Source organism: Equus caballus, chromosome 1 (assembly GCF_041296265.1).
Source record: "Equus caballus isolate H_3958 breed thoroughbred chromosome 1, TB-T2T, whole genome shotgun sequence".
Classification (NCBI taxonomy): domain Eukaryota; kingdom Metazoa; phylum Chordata; class Mammalia; order Perissodactyla; family Equidae; genus Equus; species Equus caballus.
In genome coordinates this window covers 35,340,582-35,353,261 of record NC_091684.1, presented here as the reverse complement: position 1 = coordinate 35,353,261, position 12,680 = coordinate 35,340,582, and the positions used below count along the sequence as shown (strand labels likewise).

Here is a 12,680-nt window from a genome sequence, read left to right as displayed (position 1 = left end):
TAAGCCACAGAAACTACAAATAAAAATCAGAGCAGAAATCAATGAAATTGTAAACAGGAAATTGATAGAAATAATCAATGAAATCAAAGCTGTGCTTTTGAAAAGTTAAATATAATAGACAAATCCATAGCTACCTCCCAAAAGAGAGAAGACACAAATTACTAAAGTCAGAATTGAAAGAGGGCCATTGCTTTGATACCCTGGACAATAAAAGCATAAGAAAGCAAGATTCTGAACAACTCTATGCCCACAAATTTTATAACTTGGATGAAATGGATCAATTCTTGAAGTACACAGTCTGTCAAAATTCGCATAAGAAAGAGTAACATCAGCAACGAGGCATAATAGTAAGCTCTGGATTCTCCTTCCTCCAATGGATACACTGATTCACAGCAAGACATCAATCAATTCCTTTTGTAAAAAGTCCGGAGACTTGTTAAAAGATTCCTGTACCCTGAGTTAACGTGAATCCAGCCACATCATAGCCAAAAGTGAAAGTGGAGACACACTGTTGCTGTGACTACCAACCCCAGAAAAGTGCAATAGAATTGGTGAGAAGCCCCCTAGATCCCAGCTTCTTTCTGAGAAGAAAAAGAGTTGGAATGCACATCTAGCATTCCAACTTTCAAAACTGTTTTGGGGAGTTGCTTGAGGAACTGACTTCAGTCTTAGTTGTCTTGGAGCATTGACAAGATTCAGTGTACTCTAGACACCTGGGGGCTGCTAGAACAAAAAAGCAAGCTAGACTAGCATGCAAGTTTGAGAGACCTACAGAATTTTTGACTGGGCTAATGGGTGAATTTGTTCTGCTGCACAAGATTAACCAGTGAAGACTAGGAGAGGTGGCTGTTTTGTCTAATGTGCAGACAGCAGCACAGAGAGCAAAGAAAAATGAAGAAACAGAAGATATATAACTTAACTGAAAATAATTCAAAATAATAGTCATAAAGATGATCACTGAGGTCAGGAGAACAATAAACAAACAAAGTAGGAATTTCAACAAAAAGACCATATAAAAATACCATACAGTAATCACAGAGCTGAAGAATACAGTAACAGAACTGAAAAAGTCATTATTGGGTTCAATAGCAGGCTAGATCAAGCAGAAGAAAGGATCAGTGAACTCAAAGATAGGTCACTGGTAACTATTCAATCAGAGGAGCCAAAAGAAAAAAAGAAGGAAAAAGAAGAGAAACCTAAAGGACTTATGGGACACCATCAAGTGGACCAATAAATACATTATAGGAGTCCTAGAAGGAAAAGAGAAAAAGAGAAAGACTAGAAAGCTTATTCAAAGTAACAATGGCAGAAAACTTCCCAAGTCTGGGGAAACAAGTGGACATGCAGACCCAAGAAGTGTAAAGAACCTCAAATAATAAAAACGTCAAAGAAATCCACAATGAGACACACTATAATCAAATTATTAAAAGTCAGTGACAATGAGAGAATTTTGAAAGCAGAAAGAGAAAGCCACTTGTCACATACAAGGGAACTCCTATAAGACAATTAGCAGATTTTTAAGCAGAAACCTTGCAGGAGAGAAGAGAGTTGGGTGAAAGTTCCAGAAGAAAAAACCCACCAACAAAGAACTGTCCTTCAGCAATGAAGGATCGACAGAGCCAGCCCTGATGGTCTACTGGTTAAAGTTCAGTGCTCTCACCACTTCAGCAGCCTGCGTTCATTTCCCAGTCATGGAATCACACCACCTGTCTGTCAGTTGCCATGCTGTGGTGGTGGCTCACATAGAAGAACTAGAAGGACTTACATCTAGGATATACAACCATGCATTGGGGCTCTGGGGAGAGAGAAAGAAGAGGAAGATTGGCAACAGATGTTAGCTCAGGGTGAATCTTTCTCTGAAAAAACAAAAGAAAAAATTTAAGGAGTGATACAATTTTCCCAAACAAACAAAACTGAGAACATTCATCACCAATTGTAACAGATTTACAAGAAATGCTAAAAGGAGTTCTTCAACTTGAAACAAAAGGCCCATAAGCATCAACACAGTCGTATTAGAAAGTATAAAACCTCTTGGTAAAGGTAAATATATAGCAAGATACAGAATACTATATTGCTGTGATGGTGGTAGGAAAATGACTTTTATTTCTAGTATGAAAGTTAAAAGACAAAATATAAGGGGCTGGCCTGGTGGCATAGCAGTTAAGTTTGTGCACTCTGCTTTGGTGGCCCAGGGTTCGCCAGTTTTGATCCCGGGCATAGACGTGTGCACTGTTTATCAAGCCATGCTGTGGCAGGAATCCCACATATAAAGTAGAGGAAGATGAGCATAGATGTTAGCTCAGGGCCAATCTTCCTCAGCAAAAAGAGGAGAATTGGTGGTGGATGTTAGCTCAGGGCTCATCTTCCTCAAAAAAAAAAATTAAAATAAGAATAAATAAAAAATATATTACTGGATATACAATGTAAATATACGTAAATTGTGACATGAATAACATAAAATGAGGGGATTAAAAGTGTAGGATTTGTATGTGATTAAAGTTAAGTTGTTATCGGCTTAAAATAGACTGATAACCACATGGTTACCATAAAGAAAACCTGTAGGTGTTACACAAAAGAAAAAGAAAGGAATCAAAGTATACAAAAAGAATGAAATACAAAGTGAGACAGAGTAGAAAACAGGGACAAAGATCTGCAAGACAAATGGGAAACAATTAGCAAGATGACAATAGTAAACCATTCCCTATCAATAATTAATTTAAATGTAAATGGATTAAACTCCCCAATCAAAGATACAAAGTTGCTGAATGGATTAAAAAGTCAAGATCCAACTACGTGCTGTCTCCAAGAGACTCACTTTGGATAAGGACACACATAGGATGAAAGTAAATGGGTGGAAAAAGGTATTCCATGGAAATGGTAGCCAAAACAGAGCAAGAGTCACTATACTTATATGAGACAAAATAGATTTTAAGTCAAAAAGGGTCACAAGAGACAGAGAGGATATTATATAATGATAAAAGGATCAAGCCATCACGAAGATATAACAATTATAAATACATAAGTACGCAGCACCAGAGTGCCTAAATATATAAAGTAAACATTGGCAGAACTGAGGGGAGAAATACATGCTAATATAATACAATAGTAGCAATGCCATAATAGTAGGAGACATCAGTATCCCATTTTAATAATGAATAGATCAACCAGAAAGAAAGCCAAAAAGAAATAGTGAACTTGAACAACACTATAGACCAAATGGATGTGGCAGACATATGTAGAACATTCTACCAACAGTAGCAGAATGTACAATTTTCTAAGGCACATATGAAAATTTTTCCAGCATAGATGTCATGTAAGATCACAAAATGAATCTTAACAAATTTAGGAAGATTGAAATCATACCAAATATTATTTCTGACCACAGTGGAATGAAACTTGAAATCAGCAGCAGAAGGAAAACTGGCAATTCACAAATACATACAAATTAAACAACACACTTTTGAACAATCAATGGGTGAAAGAGGAAATCACAAGGAAATTAGAAAATACCTTAAGAAAAATTAAAATGGAAGAACATCATACTATAAATTATGGGATGCAGTTAAGGCAGTGCTAAGAGGAAATTTCATACCAAGAAATAGCTACATTAAAAAAGAGAAAGATCTCACATAAACAACATAAATTTACATCTCAGTAAATTTGAAAAAATATCAAACTAAAGCCAAAGTTAGAGAAAGGAAGGAAATAATAAAGATTAGAGGAGAAACAAATGAAATAGAGACTGGAAAAAGAATAGACAAAAGTTAAGAAACTAAGAGTTGGTACTTTGAAAAAATAAAAAAAATTGACATCTCTTTAGCTAGACTGAGTAAAAAGGAGAAGACTCTAACAAATAAAATCACAAATTAAAGAGAAGCCATGAAACTGTTGCCACAGAATAAAGGGGATCATAAGAGACTTCTATGAACAATTTTGGCAACAAAGTGGATAATCTACAAGAAACGGATTAATTTCTAGACACATACAACCTACCAATACTGAATAATGAAGAAACAGAAAGTCAGAATAGGTTTATAATAAGGAATGAGATTGATTCAGTAATCAGAAACCTCCCGAGTTTTGGCTCAAGATGACAATGTGGGAAGATCCTGAACTCATCTCCTCCCATGGACACACTGAATGTATAGCTACACACAGCCCAATTTCCTCTGAAAAAAATCCCCAAAACTAGCTGGGCCACTCCTACCTAACAAACAAATGAGAAAAAACCCACATCAAAGTGGGTAGGAGAGGCTGAGACACAGTCTCACCAAAACCCCACCACCAGTATGGCGGCCCATAATCTAGAGGGAACTCAAAACCTGAAGCTTCTCTCTGAGGAGATCTGGGGACCAAATATCTTGAGGTACAGTATAGGCAGCCCAGAGGCTCACATCCCAATTAGAGAAGGAGAAGAGTAAACAGACCGTGGTAATCCAGTACAATTAGTGCTGTGATAGAGGGAAGAACAGGCTGATCAGGACAGGAGATGAAAACTGCCTCCTTCCTGATTATTCCTATCTCTTGGTGAGGCATAAAATGGACTAATGACATTTTAATAAGAGAAATGATATTTGAGCTGCCTTACATGGGGCAGAGAGAAAGAAAACTAGAGAAGGAAGGACTTTAAAAAAATATATATATTTCATTTCACTTAAAAAAACACTTTTTTTTTTTTGAGGAAGATTAGCCCTGAGCTAACATCTGCCACCAATCCTCCTCTTTTTTTTTTGCTGAGGAAGACTGGCCTGAGCCAACATCCATGTTCATCTTCCTCTACTTTATATGTGGGACGCCTACCACAGCATGGCTTGCCAAGTGGTGCAGAGGTCTGCACCTGGGATCCTAACCAGCAAACTCTGGGCCGCTGAAGCAGAATGTGCAAACTTAACTGTTGTGCCACTGGGCTGGCCCAGGAAGGACACTTTTAAGGAGGTAATAGACCACTGGAGTAGGACATTTGCTCTAGATCAAGGAGGAAGAAAATCCTGCCAGCTAATTATAGTGTCAGGGAAATATTGGGAATGTAGTAGCATACTATACTGTGATTCCAGAGCACCCTGCTCTTCCTCCAATCATGATCCTATATCTGGGTTATTGGGTCTCCATTCCTGAAATGTCTGGCCATGGAGACCTCATTTCTTCTACGACTCTTGATGCCTGCTTTGGGTCGGGCACTGTAAATATCAAGAAGGCAATGAGTGAGCCCTCCCTTCATGGAACTCACATTTTACCAGGCTATAAAAATAGATAATTATGATTTAAAGCGATCTATGCTTCATTGGAAGCATGAATATGATGCTGAAGAAACTCAGAGAGGGTGACAATCTATTACCTTAGGGGATCACAAAGAGTGTAAAGGAGAAATAACATTTGACCTAGATCCTGAAGGAAGTATAAGAGAAGTACATCTTAGCCAAAAGGAACAGCATGAGATAAAGCGTGAAACTGACGGTGTGTTGGAGATTGATGAAGAGTGTGTATGCTTAGAGCTGAGAGTACAGCGTATGAAGAATGGAAGGAAAGATTGTGGAATATCAGACTGGGAACAGATTGTGAACAGGCAGGGCAAGCCATCAGACTTTATCCCATAGGACAGGTGGGGAGCAATTTAAAATTTTAAAATTTAGGAAGTGACATGTTTATACATGTCTTTTGAAAGTACACTGAGGAAAAAAATATTGGGCTGTGTTTTGGCCAGAGATAGAAGGGGAAACACAGACATATGAGCCTCCTCCTTTCAGTCCTTCTCCCTTCAACCCACTGGCCAAGTAACGTGAGTGTGTTCCTCGAAAAAGATAGATGGAAATTTGAAATGTCAAAAGAGAAGTTAAAATGTAAGAATACTTATTGAATGCTAGTATAGAGCTGATAATAAATATCTGTTAAATGAAGGGTGTTCATTAAGATAAGACATTAAGTGAATAAAACATTTGCTAATTTTTGTTACTCTGTGTCTATCTAACCAGTCTTCCTTCCATTCAGCCATCCATCCATCCATCCATCTATCCAATCATTCATCAATAGTTACTGTGTTCTCTCTTTGCGCTGGTCACACATACAGGATTCAAAGAGCATTTGTCTCCTGTGTTTGTTATTTTCAGGAAAACGGATTTGTGTGGGAGAGGGCCTGGCCCGCATGGAGCTGTTTTTATTCCTGACAACCATTTTACAGAAATTTAACTTGAAGTCTCTGGTTGACCCAAAAGACATCGACGTCACCCCAGTTGTCAATGGATTTGCTTCTGTGCCACCCTTTTACAAGATCTGTTTCATTCCTGTGTGATGAAGGGAGGACCATCTGGCTGCAGCTGTGCCGTCATCTGCAACTTCCTCTCCTCTGCGGGCATCGTTCACCTCCTTTCCACTTCATTCTCTTCCAAGGAATGCCTTCTCTGACCTCTCCATTCACATCTCCCCATTACCTCAATATCCAGTGAATATCCAACCTCCATTAAAGAGAGTTTCCTGAGTTTCACTGCACAGATTTATCTGCTATTCTCTATACTCTGCTACTACTTCCCATACTCAGATCCTCATCTGTAACTTGGATGTGATAATTCTTGAATATAAGGTTCAGATAAACTACACAATGAGAAATGCATATAAATATTAAATATTAACACAAGAGTCTCTTAGATATTTGTTTCTCTGTATGGTAATGTCTGTGGTCTGTGGTATGTGTGTGTGTGTGTGTGTATGAGAGAGAGAGAGAGGTAAGAAAGTGAGAGAGATATGAAGGAGCAGTAGGTAAGGGAAGATATTCCAGAACATGACTGGAGGAATCATGGAATCGTTGGGACTAAGGTTGACGAGAACAGTGTACTGGCTTGCCTTCTTACGTGTCAATAGATTTTTTCCCTTCCAAGCATCTACCTCCTATAATTCTTTGTTTTGGAGAGTTTTATTTGATCTTCTTTTCCTTGGTTCAAATGCTTTTTAGAAGCAGAGGGAGAAGGAAGCAAATTCAGCACTTTTCTGTCATGACCCTATGGAATTGCAGACTGGGAAAGAGGAGTATTGAGGACTGAGTTCAAGAGAAAACCCAGGGACTGGAGGAGGAGTTAAAAATAAAAAAGGATAATTTTTTGGGTAAATTTTCTCATGTCTTTAACAATACTGGTCTCAACTAATTATTTGAACCATTTTAGGGATTATCACTTTTTTTAAATGAGACAATTTTACGTGGGTTTTTTGAGTGAGCTTTGAATTGATAAAAACTCAAGGAACACAGATCATCTTTACCCTATGCGGAGGAGGTGTTGGGGCTTGGAAGGAGGAGGAAAGTAGATATCCTGTAGTGTTTCAGTTTCATCAGATATGTTTTGACTCAAGCTTGTATGCCTATAGTCATCTTTGAGTTCCTGAGAGGGCTAATACGTGGACAGGGGATGTAAGTGGACTTAGTTGTCTGGACCAATGCTGTGCACATTAGGCTTCTAGGAGGTTGTCTTGGCTGAAAGTAAAGTCCACTGGCCTGAGTCAATATTTTTTTACCCAATTTTTCCCCTGAAAATAGAATATGCATTTACTACAGATTAACATTAACAGAATCACTGATAATACACAGAGATAATAATGGTTAACATTTTCATACAGCTTCTTTGTTTTCTTTATTTGCCATCGTGAGAACAAAAATTGGATTATTAATGCAATTAGTTTTGTGTAAATTCCCTATCTCACTTAATATGGTAAGAACAGGACTCCTTTTTTTGACATAATAATAGTATATTAATTAATATATTTTCTTTGTATTTCCAATAAATTCATTTGTTAATACTATGATAGAAAAAATAATGAGTCCACACTATGTAGTAGAAACAGACTTTGAAGATGATCACACTTCTCATAACAGGATTTCTCCCACAGCTACAGTACTTTTCAACTTGACAGTCTTGGGTGAAGGTAAAACTGACAGAGTGCTTTACTTTAGATCAGCTATGTCCTGGAATCAAGGAATCAAGGGTATTACCATTAAGCAAGAAGTAAAAAGCTGTTTAGTTTTTCCAGGACTATTTAAATATAGTAGTTACAATGTGAGAAGTCAATTTTACTTTGAGTTATAAAAAAGTAAAAACACTAAATTGGGAAATTGCATTAATCAAAAGCAGTCCCAAACCAAAAAGCCATCAACAGAAATGAAACAAGCATTCTTATAAGTGTATCATGCATAAAAAGGATAATTACATAATACATACTTTAATGACCATATTAATAAGCAAATGAGGTAAATTTTAGTCATTGGAACAAATAAACTATATTTGACCATTTAACTGTTGCACGGCCACTGCTTCTGTCTCAAAATACAGAGCAATATAATTACTCTAACAACCAAAAAAGTGCATACTTTGAATGTTTGCTTTTTTGACCCCCTTATGAGATGAAGGGACACTGCGTAACAAAATATTATCTGAATATAACTTATCAACATCAATATGATACAATTATCATGTAATTATCATTTTATATATGCACAGTGGAAATATTGTGAAAGCTAGAAGAAAATATGAAAATAGACTGGTCAGAATTTTAAATTTCAGACTAATCCATGATAATCTAGAACAGGAAAAGACAAAAATAAAATTCACAAAATATATATAACTTGATGTCCTTTCCAAATTCTGTAGTCCACTGAGATGCAACTTCTCAACAAATCCATTACCTCAAAGGTAAAAAGAGGAAAGAGATGTAAATCTCTTTTGAGCATTAGTTTTCAAGTTCTGCTCTGAAAGAAGGCTAACATTAGCCAGAACTGCAATACTGTTTTTAAATATCTAGAATCTTTGCCCTTGTATTTACTCTTTCTATTTTAGTTATTAGTAAGGGATAAGAGAGAAGAATATTAAATTATCAAATCAAGAGTAAGTATGTATAGCCAGTTCAAGAAATATATTAAATTGAATGAATCAGTCAGGTTGAGAATTTCCTACTACACTGCCACTAAGTATGTATAGCTACCCTCAGAATAGTAATTCAAAAGATGTCTATCATAACTACTGACAGCATTTTTCATAGTATATCAATTTCCGTTTTTACTTTCTTCTCTCCCTTGCCACTTAAATATATTAACCGTCTGACAAGAAATTTTATTTTGCAAATTCCTTGTTTCAGTTACTGAAGAGGTGATTTTAACACATAAACTTGGCATTCTTGAGATGCTGATGACAGGAAAACTAAAACCCAGATCATGTTTCACTCAAATTGTTGCTTTAGTTTTTTTTGGAAGATGGCTGGCAGAATAGAAAGAAGAGCCAAAACTGTTAGAACAAATACTGGGTTGCAGGAAATAGCTTCCTCTGTGATTGTGAGCTGGTACAGTGTTGTTCACGCCCTTAATCGCTACAAAAGAGGGAGGTGTGACACCTAGAAAAGTGCCAATAAGAAAAATTTCAATGGCACGTTTATCACAGGAGACATAATATTAGCAATTAGGCAGAAATGGTGTTATTCTCAAAAATATAATGTAGTTAATGACATGTTCTCCATGACGTTCAACCCGCTATGACCATTTTACTGCTTTCTCTGTTACGTATTTGTTTACAACTAAATAGCAGAGCATATAGCAGAATGAGGCACCAAGTCCAGAACACAAACAAACAAGAAATAAGGCTAGCGGAAAGGGTTGAAGAAACCCTAAGAGTATACTGAGAAATATAGAGCCCGGAATAGCAAATGTTTGCAAGAAAATATACATAGCAAAATGAACTACAAATATACATAGCAAAATGAACTACAAATACTTGTACATAAAAGATGTGCTTATATTTGGATAAAACCTTAGAGCCTTGGCATCATCCATATCTCTGGGAATGTTCATATTCACTCTTCTGCACTAAGGTGAGGAAAATTTTGATATACCAAAAGCATAACAAAAGCTGCAGATAAAAAAATGGACACCAATGTAAGAAGCGACATTCTTGCTGACCCAGTTTCTGCACCCACAGCTTCAGGTGGTCTCCCCTGCCTGGCGTTGTGGGACTCCGCGTCCCCCCTACCCTATCCTCCTTATGGAGGGGTCGCATGGAGTGCCCACGTCTGCTATCTTTCGGCAACTCTGCCTTTTGTTATGGCTGCGGCAGAGAAGGTGAAGGGAGCGGGGTGATGTCGCAAGCCCTTAACGACTCTGCCGCAGGTCCTTGGAACACTCAGTGGCCACAGCCTCAGCTACTTCCGGGGCGACCACCTCACCTAAGACGACCTCAGCCCTGCGAGCACAGTGACGCTGGGCTGACACCTGCAGCGCCAACTCAGACTGCGCTCTGCCCTCCCTTTTCTTGATTTATCACTTGAGGCTGATTTTCTGTTTACAGTTTCTTTGAGAAGAGAAGATTGTCTTCCTTTCTTGGGCACCCTGCTGCCTGGGTTCATAGTAAGCCAGGGAAAAATGGATATAAATGATAGTGCTTCTGAAAATGACTACTTCAGAAACAGCTTAAAATTCTTAAACATTGTGGAGAGGACTCTAGGAATCCACACCTTTTTATTTTGAAAAATTTAAACCTAAAGAAGAGTTGAAAGAACGGTACCATGACCATCATATATCCCCACCTAGATTCAACAGTTAATATTTTCAGTTGAGCAGAATTAACACTTGTTAATGATTTCCCACATTTCCTTTATCTCTAATCATATGTATAATGTATTTACATATACATGTATATACATAAATATAAATATATTTATGTATAAATTTGCCATATAGGATATATATTAAATATTATTATGTATACTTTAAAATTATATATAACATATTATATATAACATTATATAATATTATATATATAAATATATATAAAGATTTTGCTGAATCATTTTAATTGAACCATTTGAAAACACTACACTTCACCCACAGGGACTTTAGCATGAATCTTTTAAGAAGGAGGACCTTTCCCTGGTACCATATCATCATTATCGCAATCATGAAAATTAATTATTTCATAATGCTATCTATTAGTCAGTCCTTATTAAAATTTTCTCAAATGTCCCAACAATATCAAACAATGCCTTGAGCTCTATTTTTATCATAACCAGTTAAACGAGGATGATATTCCCACAGACGATTTCTGTCTTGTTCTATTTTTGAATAGTTCATCAGGAAACAACTTGTCAACAGATGGATTGGCTCATCACATCTCTAGGGAGCAGGTAGTGTGCATGGACGCATGCGATGATTCAGCAGCTATCCGTTTGACCATTTCTATGGTGTCTGATCATCTAGCGTTGTGCCTCTGCCTCCAGTTCTGCCAGAAGCCACTAGGCCAAGGCCCCTGTTAAATTAGGAGTTTGGGGCCCAGGATTCTCTTAGGAATACATCAGTCAAGCATGACATTTTCCCCTTTAGAATAGAGCTACAATTTGAAGAGTACACACCTGGTGCTTTGTATAATATCCTTCAATTTGTGTTTGCCTGATCATTTCCTCATTATTAGATTCAGGGTATCCTTATTTTTGGGGAGAGGGAAAGCAGAAAAATAAAACATTTTATTATATGACGTTCTAGTTGCTATTGCTGTCAAATAATTTGGTAATATCAGTTTTAATTTCTTCTTTGACCAAAAAGCTTTTTAGAGGCTATATTATATAATTTATTTATCATGATTATTTTTTATTGTGGTAACGTTGATTTATAACATTATGTCAATTTCAGGTGTATATTGTTAGATTTCGACTTCTGCATAGAGTACATCGTGTTCACCATCAAAAGTTTACTTTCCTTCCATCACCTTACAAATGTCCCCCTTTACCCTTTTCACTCCTTCACTCTCCTTCTCCTCTGGTGACAGCCAATCTGTTCTCCGCAGCTATGTGTTTCTTTTTTAATCTTCCACATATGAATGAAATCGTATGCTATTTGTCTTTCTCCATCTGACTTATCTTGCTTACTGGAATAATAATATGGATCTAATAATAAGGTCTATCCAAGTTTTCTCAAATGGCAAGATTCCATCTGTTTTTATGACTAGTATTCCATTGCATATATATACCACGTCATCTTTATCCATTCATCTGTCAATGGACACTCAGGTTGTTTCCAAATCTTGGCTATTGTAAATAATACTGAAATGAACATAGGGGTGAATATACCCTTTCGAATTAGTGTTTTCATGTTCTTTGGATAAATACCCAGCAGTGGAATAGCTGGATCCTATGATAATTATATTTTCAATTTTTTGATGAATCTCCATAGTGTCTGCCTCAATTTGCATTTCCACCTGCAGTGTATGAGGGTTCCTTTGTCTCCACATCTTCTCCAACACTTGTTGTTTTTTGTCTTTTTAATAATAGCCATTCTGACAGGTGTGAGGTGATATCTCATTGTGGTTTTGATTTGTATTTCCCTAATAATTGGTGATGTAGAATGTCTCTTCATGTGCCTGTTGGCCATCTGTATATCTTCTCTGGAGAAATTTGTGTTCAGATCCTCTGCCAATTTTTTAACCAGGTTGTTTTTCTTTTTCCTCATTGAGTTGTGTGAGTTCTTTTATATTCTGGAAATTAACTCCTTGTTGAACATATGATTTGCAAATATCTTCTCCCAAGTGGTAGATTGTCTTTTCATTTTGTTGATACTTTTTTATGCAGAAGCTTTCTAGTTTGATGTAGTGTCATTCTTTTGTTTTTTCTTTTGTTTCCCTTGCTTAAGGAGATATATCCAAAAATGTATTGCTAAGCCCAATGTC

At 36.8% G+C, this 12,680-nt stretch overlaps 1 protein-coding gene and 1 pseudogene across 2 annotated transcripts in view; one reads left to right on the top strand and one right to left on the bottom strand.

Moving 5' to 3' along the window:
* Positions 1 to 6,630, top strand: part of CYP2C113 (cytochrome P450 family 2 subfamily C member 113) — a 72,731-nt gene extending 66,101 nt beyond the window's left edge. Inside the window, exon 9 of one of the 2 annotated variants that reach the window (XM_070269593.1) lies at positions 6,105 to 6,630. In XM_070269593.1, coding sequence (XP_070125694.1) covers positions 6,105 to 6,286 — 182 coding nt within the window. In that variant the 3' untranslated portion in view covers positions 6,287 to 6,630. The remainder of the gene's footprint in view (positions 1 to 6,104) is intronic. The other variant, NM_001291302.1, reaches the window with a different exon arrangement.
* A 2,562-nt stretch (positions 6,631 to 9,192) lies between these two features.
* On the bottom strand, positions 9,193 to 10,909 carry LOC100071087 (transmembrane protein 41B pseudogene; annotated as a pseudogene).
* Between the last annotated feature and the right edge of the window lie 1,771 nt (positions 10,910 to 12,680).